Below are 16,731 nucleotides of genomic sequence, written 5' to 3' on the forward strand. Positions count from 1 at the left end.
GAAAAAGCTAATGAATGGGAATTTACTGCCAACGTAGGATGTCTGAAACCACATACTGAACAGGTCAATCAGCTAGTATTTTCATGGAATAAGTTATCACTCTTACGGTCTGACTTTCCTTTCCTGATTTCTCATGACAATGAAGGAAAAATCTTTTTCACAACACAGAGTTTAATTAAAGCCTCCTTCTTTATACACTCTTACTTTGGGGACAGAAGGCTATTATACAGAAACTAGCATTAAATCAACAAAATGAGCTACTGCGTTTCTTCTTGACCCTTTAAAGAAGCAGCTGACAAAGCTAAAGGCACAACTGGTCCAGTCTTGTCATACTGCAACTAGTTCTGGTGAGAGGCCCAAGAAGAGAAAACTAAAAGCTAATCTTCTGCATGACAGAGATGCTTGTAACAGGATCTGACCCAATCAACTGCACTGTTTCAAAAAACACGACTCATTTATAATGCCCTAATCAATGTCTCCTTCCCTATTCTTCTGTTTTTCTTCATCTAGCAGAAGAAATATGCTCGATTGAGGGCATGAATTCAATGAAACTGTCTCCAATGTTTTTCTGTCCCTTTTTGACTACTTAGTATCCACTCAAACTGTAACAGAGAAATATGTGTGCATTTCACAAGTGTACTTTTTTCAGTATCATCACACTGAATAACATTCAGTCCCTTGCCTAAATCTAGTAAAAATACACTGAGTGGAAAAAACAGTCACTGTTTTTCAGTACCGAGTAACCTATGATTCTCAGTTTTTTCCTCACTCCCTCCCTCTCTACACATGACCAAGGAGATCTTGTTCACCTATCCATTTTGCCCATACCCATCCTCCTTGAGCCTGCCCACCCTCCCCTAATTGCTAGTCCTGGATTTCAGTGGCATTCTCCTTCCTTGCAGAAGGCATGGGCCACGCCAAATTTTTAAGGCATTTGCCAAGCCCAGTTCACAGTGGTTCCAGACAGCAGAGAGGTGTTTCTTCCAAGACTTTCAGCAGGTCATCTAGGGAAGATCACTTCTTTCTCTAGAGAGTGCCTTTCATATACCCTAACCCTCCAATCATCCTCTCTTCCCTCTTGCACTGTCAGTGTCTCAGGTCATCCATAGTATGTGCCCATATAATGAAGGGATGAGCTAGGAGACTTCGTTGACAGCAGGACCACAAAACTACGAGTAAATGTCTGCTATTGCAATTATACTATCCAAAATAAATACATTTTATGAGATCCTGCAGGGTCAAGAGTGAACGCACTGCCAACTCGCACACACAGAGAGTGAGATTTCACAAAAAAATAAGGGCTTTTTTTCTAAGAATCCATTCTGTTGGGAAAACAGCCTTTTCCATTAATGGACCAAACCTTGTGTTTTGTGATATTCAAATGAATTACTGTTTTGACATGCTACATTTGGCCAGAAAATCAAATCCCAGAACAGTGAATCTCACCACAGTACTTTGGCGGGCATAAGACAATGAAACCCAGCTGAAGAAATGTGATCAAAATGTCATATGCTATCTGATTTATTAAATGTGACCCAGACCTAGCTTGTGTCTGGGAAAAAGAGAAATCTCATTCAAATGGCATCAGTGCTCTTTCTTTTAGAATACCAGACCTGCCAAAGGAAGCTGAAGGAAAGAACTGATCCCAGCAAAGAAAAGGTTTTGGAGAAGCTAATCCAGCGTGTTAAGTACAATATTTTGAATCAAGTCACAGCATCTCTGACTCAACGCTGCAGGAAAAAAGGCAACAGCACTGTAACCTAAATGAAGATGATAATCTGGCATTGGTTCCTGAACACCAGTTATTTGGGAGCACATTTGCACGTCCATACAACAAAACCAGGAACTTAAACCATGGTGCTACACACCCCAAGGAGCCCTCTAACCAGGAGTCAACTACTGGCTATTCTGGGTGGAAGACTTCTGCTCAGTCTTCACCAGACATGCTGGTTTGGATGTGAAATTTTCCTGCTGGCAAAAAAGTGATTGGAACCAATGTGCTTCCACAAAAGGCATTCTTTTCAACAAATCAGCGTCTTCCAGCAAGAAACAATTTGCTGAAAAGTTTTTGATCAGCTCGCCTGACAAATTAGTTGACTTAATATCAGGGAGGATTTCTCAACAATGATTATGTTTAAGTAGTCTTAACTGTTCTGGAGCCCCACTTTGTTACATTCCACATACACACACACTGAAACCACAGATGTGTGAACGCAGTCCTGCTGAGATATTCATTCCTATCTTGGCCTGCAGGTCTGAATCTAAATTATCTTCTGAAACTTTTGAACTTTGCTGTAAACTTCATTTGCACTTCTGGGAATTAATAAACACAGGTCATGATTTATGGCACTGTGGGTTTTGCAGACTGGTGCTGAATGAATGAGGTGTAACTCTAGTTGTTGTTCACTGCTGATAGGCATCTGTGAAGATTTCTTTGTAAAGGTCTTATCCAAAAGCATATTTATCAACCAACACCATGCTTTTTTTTTCTTTCCTAGATGCATAAGAACACTGAAGTGAAGGTCAGGTTGGAAGGAGATGGAATGTGACCTGACATAAAACTTCAAGACAATTAAAGGCAGCCCAAGTGAAGTTTTCCCGAGTACGACTAGGAGTCTAGTAGGAATTCTGTCTGGTTTTGTGATACACTCAGCAATTATGAGTTTATCTATATACTTCCCATAAAATTACGCTCTCATGCTCAGAGACCAATATTTCTGTATTATCTGTAGCTTTTCAAAGGTCGTCTCTTTCACTTGTGTGGTTCTAAGCCACTATCACGGACAGGACAGCAGGGAAGAGAGAACCATTAGTGGCCATATCAAATCAGATCCAATACCGTCTTCTTCTCATATATTTCTCATAGGGTTAGGGAAAATATCAGAGGTGGAATTTCTTCAGAACATAATATTTGCTAAGGGGGAAGAGCAAGCAGCTGAAAAGGCCATTTAAGGCTTGCTAGTTCTAAATACCGTATGCGCTGATCCCAGACTAATTTGTTTAAATGTAAGCAAAGATGTTTGAATTTTTACTACCAAAACACAGTCTTCCACAGGACAGGCAGAGACGGGATCCCTATACCTCCTTACACTCTTCGCCATGCCCCCACTTTTGGCTGATGCTAAGCATCTATTACCGTTAGCAGTTTGCAGGATCCTTTGACTCTGTCTTTCATCCTATTTCAGAACAATGTAAAAATTGCTGGAGAACCTGGCTGTAATAACCTTGTATTTTTAGCTTTTACACTATTGATGTATTCTACTTCAATAAAAGGAAAATAACTCCAACAACTAGCAGTGTAATCTTGTTCTGTACTGATCTGTGCCTTACCATGGTTTACCACAGGGTCCCCCATGAGGCAATTCTGCCCAGTTGACTCACCTTTTTTTCCTGTGACCTTTGTGCCTGCCAGTGTACCACGGCAGTCCTTTGTCTTGCAAACAGACTCTGCATTTCTGCAGGAGGACAGGGGTGCTTTGATATGGCTCTAGCCCGTGCAAGTGCCCCAAAACTGTCAATCATCCAGCAGTACTTAAAAGGCCAGGTCATCGGACATAAACAGTCACATGAATATGTCCATTCACACAATATTTGGTTCACAGCATTCTTCAGTTAGTAAACTGCTTTGGTACTGATTTAAGACATTTCAGAAGATTATTCCTATTAAGTTTTTTTATAAAGCTTCCAAAATATACCTTCCTTATAGACACTGTATCTTTAGCAAGAATAGCTGCATTGCGTACCTGAAAGACAGCAAATCCTGTTCCCTCCGCTGCCACTGTAATTGTCATTGGTTGCACAGGGGCAATCTGAAAGAAAGATGAGTAAAACAGTATTTTCAAAGTACTTTCAGGCAGCAGACTTCATGAAAGCATTCCTTGCTTTCTACAGTACCTCCTTGGTCTGAAGCAGAAAACGATTTCGAGTATCAATTGAAAATGTTTCTGGCATTTTCAAAGAAGGTGCTGTCACTGTTACATCCATTTCTGTTTTGCTTGCAGTAGTGAGAGTTGCGAATAGACTCAAGGCTTGCAGAGCCACCACTGTGTCCTGTTGAGAGAAACAAATCCTTCTATATTAAACGGAAGAAACCTGCGCAGTGAACTCTCTGTGTATAGGCCATGCCTTGGGGAGCTCACAGTCCCTGCATTGTCCCATTTGTTGATTATGCCGGAGTACTCATGTGGGATTCCATTGGCATAAAGGATCCCAGTGCAGAAGAGGGATGGCAGCACAGGACAAGAAGTCAGCTACTGTAACATGGAGAATGAGGTGGGAGCCAGCTAAGGAAGTTTTTCTCTTGTGCAAGGTACGTGGAAGACCTGACATGCCAGTAGACACGACAGTCAGAATCACACACCACGGGGACGGTGAAGGGACAGCCAACGAGGAAAGTAATGATACTGCTACTTTCTAGATGTATTTAGTGACTATGCATTAAATATCCAGTACTGCGCAGAAGTTATTCAGGATACCTTGATCACAGAAGCAAAAGCTACAGGTCTGAAAAACTATTGACCTTTATTAAAAAAAAAAGCCTGAAATGAGTTTTTATTGGACCCCCGGCAGCAATTTTAAAGGGGTTTGGCCCAGTTTTTATATTTGATCAAAAAGTTTTGTGCAATTGTTTAGCCACTGCAGAATATGCTTATAAACACATTACCATATATATATATATATATATTAAAAATTCTCTTTTGTTTCTCTCTGTGTATTATTGCAGGCAAGTGCCAAATTTGCCGGTACGCTGAACCACTACGGCTGGGATCCCAGCTCCAGTGCTTAACGTGGTGTGATAGCAACCAATCCAGATTTAAGTCTGGAGTGGCAGACTTTTTCAGTAGGAGGCCAATATTTACCCTGAAAGAATGTCTTCCATTACTCCTTTGCAGAAGACAGTGACAAAGCATCTGAATGACTCTGCCCTGACTCAGACTGCTCATATGTCAGTTTCTGATGGAGACCTACGGTTTAGAAGCCCAAACTTACAAAAGTTCTGTCACATTGAAGTGAATGAAACTACAGCAACCTATCGTATCTGTATATCTGATCTATCTTATAGATCTAAGGAGCTATAAGATCTTGTTGGATAATCCAATTTTAATCATCTGAAAGCACAAATATGCCTGCCCTTCCCTAAGTTGTGGAAACGAAGGAATACCTCAAAGTACCTTTTCCAAGTCCTTACAATTGTATTTCTCACATTTACATTTCTCGCCCTAAATTCAGGGAGAGTTCAAGATGTCTAGAAATGCTATCTGCTATTGCTGGAGGTGGCTTCAGAGCTCTTCCACATCCTAGGCTCAAATGACTCTCAGAAACACAGATGGAAAACAAGAGGGCAAAGAACAACTGACAGAGAAGATAAATGTTGCCCTGGGCACGCTCTAAAGCAGAAGGCATAGCCAAGGCTGTTCACCAGCACACACTCACAGCTGAAGCACGAGGTGCACAGCTCAGTGTGACAATGCTGTGTCCAATACGCAACCTGAAAAGTCAGGGAATACGGTCTCAGGCCAAACTCATAGGCCTCTCTTGCCCAGCAACACAGGCTTTGCAGAATTTGCTACTCTTCCCTACCATTTAAATCTACCTTCATATATATGCTATTTTTTGTACAAATTGTATTCCTGTATATATGAAATATGTATGTTTTATGCCCAAACATCAAAAGCATTATAAAGCAAAATATACTGATTGCAAATTCATAGTAAGCTATACCACATATACAAATTGCAGTAAGTTATACCCTAACTTACAAACCATCACACATGCAACTGATTACTTTTCTCCTTATTCTTGAACAATATATTAAGTTTCCAATGAAATAAACTCATGGATGGAAACACTCCAAACATTTTTTTTTAAAGCAATCTTAAAAGTTAACAAAAAGTATGGGGTCATTTCCACAAATTAAAAAAGGCATCTAGAGAGACATTGGAGTAATTTTGCAATCAAAATAGTTTAGACTATGGAAGAACAAAAGGATTAAATTCATTTCTTAACTTCACCCTCAGGGATAAATGGTACACCACTGGATTTTAAAACTTTCAAGCAAAAATGATTTCTGGAGAATAGGGAAAAGCTTTTTCAACTCATTTAGTGCCTCAATCAGCCTCTTTAAATAACAAGCAAGAATTAACACATTAGGAAAATACTAGAACCTCAGGGGAACCAGGCCTGTTCTTAAATTGCATTTTATTTAGTAGAACTAATTTCTCTCAGATTAATACCAACAAACACTGGAAAATAAGGAAGGATAGCCTGTACAGCTTGGTCCCAAGCAATATGATGAAATGTGACATTTTACTGTGACCAGCATTTGTAGTTAATTTAAAAGCTGGTTTAAACTAATGCAATCCAAAGTACTATATAAATTTTCTGGATGCCAGCACAGCTTACAAGATGTGGTTTCAATAACATGGAAACCTCCTGGAGATAATGAAGATCTTCCAAATGTCATGGCCCATCAAAAATCTACGCAATAATGAGGACAAAGTACATTATTAGGACTGACTGCCAACAGAGGCACTAGGTTAGGCTGTTCCTCTAAAACCTCTCCCCTTTCTTATCTTAGTTAATAGCCTTTCAGGAGTTTGAGGACCCACATATGGAAAGAATAGAAAGAGGTTTCTCTCCTTGGAAAGAAAGTCAGCACAGATATTTATCATACTTGCTTGGAAAATCTGATTAATTATTTTTCCATGGTCATCACTTCTTCTTAATTTAAGATCTTTTGTTATTAATATTTTATATAATCAAGATGACCCTCTAATTCTGTTTTTTATTATACTTGCCAAAATACTAAAACTTGTAGTCCAGGTTTAAGATGCCAATATCGCCAAAAATGCAAGCTTGCATGTAACTAAGGCTGTTACAGCAAAACAAAATTCAGTAATTATTATGTAAAAAAACAAAAACAAATGTTCCCTTTTTTCTTTTTTTTTTGGTAAATACACAGTGCTCATTTAGAAAGTGTAACAAAGCCCCTTGAGACAAAATATTACCTGAGTAGATGAAAATCCCCCAAGGTGATTTCTTTGCTGACTTAACCATTTCATAATAGGGATCCCCTCTGCTAATCTGTCTTGATGAAAGTGTGAGAGCAGAGCATATGCTGCAAGTTCAATATCGATGGACCGTGGCTGCCATGAATCAGAAATTTCAGAAGCAGGTGTTATCCAGAAACGAAATTCTCCTGCAAAAGGAACCAACAATAACCTCAGATCCACAGACTGAAGTCTTCGGACTTCTCGGAAAGACTTAAGGGAAACCTCTTAATTAATGCTTACATATGGGATTTAGCAAGGTTCTTTAAAATTGTGTTAATATTTAGGCACGTGTCCTGTAAAGGACTGGCTTAAGCACTTCCTTGGCGTGGCTGAATCTAGGTACAAAAAAATGCTGGACTGTAAACAGTCAGTTCCACTGATTTCAGTGAAATTACATTGATCCTTTTGTTGTCAGCCCAAAGTGCTCACATAAAGGAGCCCTTGTGAAAAGGCCACCTCGTTACTGGGGTGCTCCTTTCTCTTCAGGACTAGAGAAGGCACCTCAGGCTGCTCACTCAGCTCATTCTTGAGTGAAGCCTTCGAAAAAAGTCACTTCCTTCCCAAAAGTGTCTGTCCAAAAGGCCTAACTCAGTAAACAGAAAGGGACACCCAAGAGGCTCCGTTTCTAGGCTACCACATGAATTCCTTCGTATTTTTCAAGAAGACAGATACTATTTTGAGCCAAAAACTTCTGTTTCTTGTACTCCATATGGTCTGTTCTTCCCCCAAAACAAGGAACAAAATTCAGTCATGCTGAACTCATAAGAGGTTAAACATAATGTGATGATGGGACCTTACAGAAAATGCAACAGACCTCTGTATTGTCTTACAGGAAGTCCAACCCTTCAACTCTTCATTTCAATACTGATTTTAACTAATTTCCCTCCCCCACCCTCCTGATCTTTTCAAGCCACTTTGGAATAGCTAACCTCATCCATCTCTCTTTAAGCAGGCTGATCTTACAAGTGCACATAATAGCACATGAAAACTGACAAGTAATGTTCTTCAACAGCACCGTGGTACTTCCATCAGGAACACAGTCATTCAGACTGGAAGGCCTAGCTTTGTTGTGAATTGTCATTCATTTATGGACACTTTTCATTAAGGCTGTCTTTAAAGTTCTTAGCTTATTCTCTGTATGATACTCAGATTTGAATTGAGAAGGAAGATTCTCTTCATCTCTAATTCTATACGCAGCTGTAGACACATGACAGGTATTTTTTAAATCTGACAAAAATCCATCTATACAACTGTATAAGATAGTTGTGCAATACCTTGGTGCTCTGCTCTCTCATTCAGTATATTCAGTGCTTCCTTTGCTTTTGAACTTTTTGCCCAGGACAATGCATATGTTACAAGTGCCAAAGTGTAATTATCCGAAATGCCTTCTTCTAATTTATCTTCTAGAAAGTTTGTAGCACTCTTGATGACATAAGCATGCTGGAAATGAAGATCATATTAAAGAATATACAGTGAATAAAATATATGTTGAAATATTATACTTTAAAAGAAAAATTTGTACAGACATATAAACATTACTATCACCAAACAACAACTAAGAAATACTAAAAATCTCTTCTGGAGTCACAGGCATGAATCTCAAAGGCAAGCCTTTTGATCTGGCACTGTCTTTTATGAACTTGAGTAATCGCAATGCAATCAATTGGGATGGCTTAACATCTCTAAGGATAGCTTCCCCCATAAATTTCTTTGCAAGTTCTTGAATTAAAGCCATGAATATTTTCTTGCTAAAAGCAGCTGCCTTTAGATTTTGCAAAGGCACATAAATTTGAAGGGCCTAACAGCACAACTTTGTGTTATCTCAGGTAGATAAGGGAAGTTTAACAAAATCAAGTTAAATTTTGTCTCTCTTCAGATGTCCCTCTATTTCTTTAAACTACGAAGTGTTTGCCAGGTACCTTGACAATTTATGAAGTGTTCCAGTGACTATGAATTCTGTTTATGAATTCCAATACCTGTTTATCTGGGAGCCCTAGGAGGGATGACATGATGTAAGCTGTGAGAGTGACTGGATTATTGGTGCCTCCTTGAAGATCACTGTGTAACACTTTCCCAGGTTCATTAAATTCTCCATTTAATTTCTGATGCCGGACAATCCATTTAGCTGTATCCCTGAGTACATCTTGGTCAATATCTATGAATGGACGAGCTTGAAGGAAACATCTTAATACAAAAGCTGATAACCTTGGGGAAAAGATTAATCAAATATGACAAAATTAGCAATGTATTATAGCTGCTTCTGTTTAAGATGATGTAAGAATACTGTGATGCATAAATTGTTCCGCACACACCTCCCAAGCACAGAGTATGTATGCCTCACCCAGACAAGCAAGTAGACTAAGCTTAATCCACCAAAAAATGAAGCCATGTCCTTGTTCCTAAAGATCACCCCTTTTTCAGCCATTATGTTTCAAAAATAAATAGAGAGTATAGACTCCAAATGTGCTAGTACATTAATATCTTTATTCAAATGTTGCTCTCCTGCCTTCTGCTGCTAGGCTAAAGTGGCAAAAATCATACTTTACTAAGTAATGCAGTTAAGAGTGTGATGTTAATTATCACAATTATCCCTGTAAGGATATAATTGAAGCATCTTTATCCCAAGTTCTGCTTTGACTCCCTTCTTTGCCAAATGTGCACTCATGTAACCTGTCCCTGCGTTATTTAAGAACCAGAGTTGCCAGTACAGATAAATTATCTTCATTTTCCAGTCCATCAATACTGAGTCTAAGGCAAATGCTGATGTCCATGAAAGATGCTCACTGACTCCAGGAATGACTCAATTAGTGGCACAGTAACTGGGATGGTTCTATTTAAAGTTAGCAGTGTGTACCGAAATACATATTTAAACTAACTGAACGTGGGTTAGCTGAACAAAGTGCCGGAACTTGTCTCTGTTATCTATCTAGCTTCCACTACTATGCTTGCTATGCTTCTCCAGGTGAAATTCAGCACTGAAAAGGCTTTTTCAGCTGTGGTTACTGTCTCAGAAAAAGGAGGTGTGAGAGAGCTAAGTAGGACAAATTTTTACCACCAGTAACTCTGTTCACCCTTTAGGGAATCATAGAATGGTTAGAGTTGTAAGGGACCTTAAATATCTTCTTGTTCCAAACACCCACCCTGGGCAGGGACACCTCCCACTAGACCAGGCTGCTCAAAGCCCCATCCAGCCTGGCCTTGAACACTTCCAGGGATGGGGCATCCACAGCTTCCCTGGGCAACCTGTTCCAGTGTCTCACCACCCTCACAGTAAACAATTTCTTACTAATATCTAATCCAAATCTCCCCTCTTTCAGTTTAAAACTGCCACCCCTTGTCCTATCACTCCACTCCCTGATAGAGTCCTTCCCTGTCTCTCCTGTAGGCCCCCTTTAAGTATTGAAAGGCTGCTATAAGTTCTCCCCAGAGACTCCTCTTCTCCAGGCTGAACAACCGCAACTCCCTCAGCCTGTCCTCATAGGAGAGGTGCTGCAGCCCTCTGATCATCTTCGTGGCCCTCCTCTGGACTCGCTCCAACAGGTCCATGAAGTGGATCATGAAATGATCATGAAATGGACCATGAAATGCCACAGTCGGTCTTCAGCCTCCAGTATGGAGAGAACTGAAAATCTGTTTGAAGCCATGATGATCACGTAGCCCTAAATGGTTTCAGTCAACTGCAAGAATAAGTCAATTATTATTCTTCATTCCTTTGAGGAAAGCAACAGAAAAATTTTCAGACCAAGCTATTCCCCTGGCTAAAATAATTCATTGTTCATCTTTTGCAAAATTAAAAAGCCTTGCCCTAATAATGGCTTATTATCCAGCATGTTAGCCAGCAGAATGACCTTAGAGTTGGCCTAAACACCTAATGAAAACCAGGCAGAAGTCTAATACAGCTGGAAATTTTTACCAGCTTCACAAAAAATTTTTAGTCGCAGGGAAAATATCTAAAATACTCAAATTCCACAGTGAATCTGGCAGAAATACTTACCATGTGCTCCCTGAGGGATCTTCATTTCCAAAGGCACTAAAAGAGCCATCATCCCTCTGGAAAAGCAGCTCTCTCTGGTAGCCTGAAGTGGAAAAGCAGAGACAGGTATTGAACACTTTCCTCTCATGCTGGCTCCAGCACAAACTGTCTGCTGATGGGAAGCGAGGCAGTTTCTAAGGCTGAGAAGAGCAGAGCTTGAGCTCGTATTTCATAAAAAATCCCCCAGATAACGTATGAACACAAAAAACTGTGCAGAAGATGATGAGAAAGTGGGCAGCAGTAACATGAAGGATCCGTCTACAAAAGCAGAACCAGAAGTTCCTGCTCCCTCTCATCTGCCACCCAAACACGACAGCGCGGTGCAGAGAGAGACACGCTCCCACATCACTCGGCGGCTCGAGGAGCACAGCAACGAGTGCAGAGCAGAGTAGCAGCTACAGTTCAGCGCTTTGTCACTTTGGGGAGCTGGAGTTGTGCACCTACAGAAACACTCTATCTTTCCAGCAGAAGGAAGTACAAGCAAAAATTAAGTATTTTCTAACCGGAAGGGAAAGGGCACAGCAAAGATACAAACACTGCTGAAAAAAAGACGCTTTCAGCAACTTGCTTTTGCCAAATCAAAATGACTAGTTATCAGAAAAAGCATGCTGGAAGAGGCTGTTCTGAAACAAGTGAAAAATTTCAAAAGACTTGAAGATCCCGAAATCCTGAAAAGGATCCATTTAAAATGTATCAGAAGATTTTTCAATATCCAGAACAAGTGCAGCTTTCTCATAACTGCTGGATTTCTATAATAGAAGGGCCGCACGGGCTCACTAGCTGCTCATGACCACCAGGAGCTCTTACTCAATGCCTGACTTCAGTGCAGAACCAATGTTCATTAATGTTAGAAATTAAGAGCCTCCTATGATATGCTACTCACTGTAGTTTCTGATATCTAAAGCCTTTCTTCCCTTACATTCTGCTTGCCATTTGCGTATCCAGAACAATAATCATATCTATTTATGGCATTCCACAAGACATCTTTTCTTCTTTCCCCCCACCTTGTCTTCTCCTTGGCTTTACTATTTTGGCTATTATAATTAAGAAAGTATATTCATTAGTCTAACACTTGACAGATACAGACGCAACACTGAACCAGCGAGGTAGACGGAAAACCCTCAGGCAACCATCAATAAGTCCTACACAAATAAATTAATTTACAAATACGCCCCATGAGGTCCATCCAACCACAACCGTTCCCCTGCAAAACGTTCCTTGCTTTCACTGATAAAGGATTAATCACTTGTTTACACCCTATCCTGAAAACAGATACATAGTGACTGAATCACAGCCTTGATTGCTGAGGAACGAATGGCCTAGTCTCTCAATCTAAGTTACGGTGTAAAATGAAATCCTAGTCAGGGTCTGCCTATAATAGAAGAGACATAAAGGTGTGAATCTGAACTGCTGCATTATACCAGTGCACCTTCCCATGTAAACTCTTATCCCAGTAGCACCAGGTTTAGTTTTTGTCTCTTTACAAGAGTTTCAAATTACAATTTCCACTTAAACATAGGGGGTTTTTAATAGCAGTGGTTAATTATGTGATTAAAACTGGTGAATCTTTCCTATACAGACAAATCTGTCATCTCAGCTAATGATCTTGAAAAGTCAAGCACTCTTGAGTGGGAGGAAAAAAGAAGGAATAAGTGGCATTTCTCAGCAGGGAAAGGAAGAGTCACTGTCAAAGTTTAAGCCTCGAAATAATGTGCTATGAGGAACATGAATATGTGTATATACACAAATAGATTGCTCCTCTTCAAAAGTATCTGACTGCGAAGCCTGAAAACTGAGGTCTTCTGCTTCTTTGCAGAACAGATAATATAAAGCAATAAGTATTATAATCACCACCCCGTTGGTAGTATAAAAGCACAAAACTAAGACCAGCAGCCTGCTTAACAAATACTGCTGAGCATTCCTTACACAGGGATAAATTTATCTCAGAATATTTTAAGATTGGGAGGGATCAGAAAGATGAGCAGAACCAGAGGGAGCATGGAGCGATCACTCAGCTATTTCCTACAGTCTGCTTGCTTTCTTCTCAATGCCAGCCCCATTGCAGTCACGCAAAAGTCTCCAAACATGACTTTATCTAACACAGGGAAGCCTGCAGAAATGCTGGAACAGGAGACTCGGGGGCTGGGAACCACTGCGTTCATTCCAACGGACACTCAATCAGACATGAAAAACGATACTTCAAATGTCAACACATGCAAGTGGAAAGGCAAGGAAAAGAAGGATCCTATTATGGAGATCTACACTAGTACTCCCAGAGGACTGGCTGGAACCCAAGAGATGTAGGCTGAGTGAGGCTGAAAGAGGAGTGCATCACGATGGAAAGGACTTCAGAAATATGTGAAAGGCTAAAGGGTCTCACGTTTCAAACAGCTTGGAAAAACTGCTCAAACTTGTCGATTGCTTTGGGTTTAGCACCAAAGTTTTCAGACCAACCGGGATGTATTTTTTATTTCTGAAGAAGTGATTTCAAGATGGAATCTGTCATTCCCACAACTGAAGAAATACTTTTAAAAGGCAGCTTTTCTTTTGCTTTGCCTTTGTTCTAGGTAAATAAAAACTGCTAAAAGAAAGATCACATAGCAGTCTCTGCTAGCTATACGATCCCTTCTTCTCACAAGCATTTAGCCTTAAAATGAATTATATTTACTTCAAATTATGAGGTCACTTTTTCAAATATTTAGTGAATTCTGACATGTGAAATAGCCTGTTTAAAATTAAACTTCATGACAATCCTTTCAAAAACTGAGCTTATAAATTACATCTCAAACTAAAGATAAATTTCAACTTTAAGATTACATTTTTAAAAACCCCAGTGCAATAGCTGAAATCAATTGTTAAAATGAAGAGGAAAAAAACACATGGTTTTTAGATTGTGATTCTTTTCTATCTTAAGTTTACAAATATTTTGGCATACTTACTGTTTTGGCTACTACAGTGTTAAAAACATATACCTAAATGCAAAACCCCAGGAACAAGTTAAGTAACACAATGCTTTGTATATAGTGACATTTAATCCTATGATTTTCACTTGCTTTGAAATAACTTTAATAAATCTCTTACTGGAAAACTTTAGAAAATTATGGTAGCACATCTCAGGCTTCAAAGAGTGGCAGATTGCTTACAAACTTCACAGTAGCTGTTCACATAACACATCTCTTCCTCTTCCCTTACTTTTCAACTAAACCATATAGTAGAAACGGTTTAAAAAAATCATTTAAATGCTTTTGAAAGAAAATTCTTTGATGAAAGGCAAATTTATTTGGAGCTGTCTCTTTTCCAAGGGAAATGTCAACAACTTGAAAGAAAAATAAAACACACAAAAAAAAGAAAAAAACCAAAGACTTATAGAAAGTAAACAAAATTCGAAAATGTCATCATGGTGCCTCTAGTAGGGGTGTAGCTCACATGAGGATGGTCTCATCTCTCTCCCTCAACCAGGCTGTCAGCATGCAGACTGACATCGCAGTTTGACACTGTCTGATCCAAAAGGCACAGAGAAGCACAGCGCAACTATGTTTCTCCACACTTTGTGATGCCCTGGAGTATTTCCCGATTAAAATCTACAACAATTTCCAACTAAAATTTTCCAGCTTCTTATTTCCAGCACAGACTTCACTTCTGGCCAAGCCTAAAACTTGGGTGGGTGAAAGCCAGCCAGCAGAGCAAATGACATCCCTTGAGCTCTACAAGGACATGGCAGGATGGGGATGGTGTCGCTGAAGACAGGTACACACGTGGGATGAACGTGGCTCACGCTACCCACTGACTAATTTTCAACTTCTGTGCCTCGAGCAGAGGTCAGAAATGTTTGCTCACACACAGTTTTATCAAAGGAGAGACCAAGTAAAACCACCAAGTTAAACCATATAAATTACCTTCTAAACCACAGTTTTACTCTGAAAATTAACTGCATGCTTTTTTTAAGCAAACTTGCCCTTGTAAACAAAATTGTTTGCTCTTTAAGTCTGTCAGCTCAGAAGAGAAAAAAAAGGAGGAAGATGAGTTTTTCTTCATTTTCATGACACCAACAGAGCAGTACTTCAAAAACCAAGTGCAGAGTCACAGGTATCTTTTACAAGTAAGACTTCTTAAAAATCTTAAGACTTTTCTTTTAAGCATACAGACCTTTTCTCATAAATGATATAGCTTTTGATTTAATATCCTCTCTCATCTGCCTGGTTTTAGTCAAGTATTGCAAAACATAAACATTTGGAGCAAAATTGATCATATTCTGTTCACCACAGCCATAAGGCATCTTAATCAATGATGACAAACCATTGATAGAAGGCCCAAGTAAATCACCTGAAAGATAAAATGCAATGAAAATAAATTAAAGCCTATTGCAAATAAATGCATACCTATCACATAAAGGGTGATATCTTCTAAACCAGGCAAAAATATGATACACTGGAAATGTTTGCACTAAACACCACTAATAGGACTGGAAAATGCATTAAATGCTCATCTTCCGATGAGCTTTGTGTCCACTGACCCATCTCCCCAGAGATCTTTCCAACTACAGAGTAATTTCAAACAGTCATCATTTTAAAAAAAAAAAAAAAGCAAAACTATATTTCATCCAGGAAAACGTTTCAGTAATGTTACATATTTGAAACTTCCGGTGTTTCTTCTCTCACCCACAGTTACCAAAGCCCAGGTGTCACAAGCAACATCAGTCAGGTTTTAGGCTTTATTCTGCAGACAAGCAGAATTAAAGCAGGACACCAGCACTTTTCCTTATTAAAATCCAATTCCCTCTCTAAATCTGAAAAAGGATAGCCAATACCATAATAACATAAATTAAATAAATAAAAGGAATAACACACTCCATCCATAAAGTCTTCCTATGCTCAGTCCAACGCATGATGATAAATGATTTTGAATTAATGATTCAAGCTATTAATATAGTTATTAAATAAAAATTAATGCAGTTCCCTACAAATCTATAAAGATAGCCATACCGGGCAAAATCTTGTAAGGGTCCTTCAGAAAGTACTCTGAGAAAAGCTCTGACAAATCCTGCTAGGGCAGCTCAGGTTATTACGCACCAGCCTCCCTGACCTATTTGACAGAGTCTACTACTTCCAGTTACTACTGGCAACTGCTCTGTTCTTTAAAAACCACCGATGCCTGCAGTGCAGAAGAGGGCAGCAGCTGGATTACGGACACGTATGTGTTAGATAATGAATTCTTGCCCAGCAGGCAAGAAACTATTAAAAAAAGCAAACAAACAACCAGACGATACAGCTAGCCAGCAAATAATAAAAGATGGAAATAGAATAAAATAGTCCTTACCAACAGCAGTGACCTGCACTCTCTCACTGCCACTTACAACATCAGGTGGAAAAGTGAAATCCAACGTTTTTGACACTGTTTGTGGTTTATTCCCAGATAAATCCAAAAGGACTGTCTGAGAATATGTCTGTTCCAATCCTTCAGCCTGTCAAAATAAAGAGAGGATTACTGTACTCTCCAATAGTGTGTTGCTTTTAGGAGTTGGGTTGTGTGCTTACTGTACTGAGGGATCTAAAACACCGTCAAGTATCTTGTGCTGCTTGTTAACACATCAAGAACCTGAGCTATCGGACCATCCAAACTGACACAGGAATGTTTTTCTTATAAAGA

At 39.4% G+C, this 16,731-nt stretch overlaps 1 protein-coding gene across 1 annotated transcript in view; it reads right to left on the minus strand.

The window, feature by feature from the left end:
* Window positions 1–16,731, minus strand: part of CD109 (CD109 molecule) — an 81,178-nt gene that overhangs the window by 17,408 nt on the left and 47,039 nt on the right. The window contains exons 22-29 of the mRNA XM_054197202.1: window positions 16,402–16,546; window positions 15,232–15,408; window positions 11,047–11,128; window positions 9,029–9,257; window positions 8,327–8,492; window positions 7,008–7,198; window positions 3,895–4,050; window positions 3,744–3,809 (exon numbers count right to left, since the gene is read on the minus strand). Of these exons, the coding sequence (XP_054053177.1) occupies window positions 3,744–3,809; window positions 3,895–4,050; window positions 7,008–7,198; window positions 8,327–8,492; window positions 9,029–9,257; window positions 11,047–11,128; window positions 15,232–15,408; window positions 16,402–16,546 (1,212 nt within the window). The remainder of the gene's footprint in view (window positions 1–3,743; window positions 3,810–3,894; window positions 4,051–7,007; window positions 7,199–8,326; window positions 8,493–9,028; window positions 9,258–11,046; window positions 11,129–15,231; window positions 15,409–16,401; window positions 16,547–16,731) is intronic.

The sequence above is a fragment of the Rissa tridactyla genome, chromosome 3, assembly GCF_028500815.1.
Source record: "Rissa tridactyla isolate bRisTri1 chromosome 3, bRisTri1.patW.cur.20221130, whole genome shotgun sequence".
Classification (NCBI taxonomy): Eukaryota; Metazoa; Chordata; class Aves; order Charadriiformes; family Laridae; genus Rissa; species Rissa tridactyla.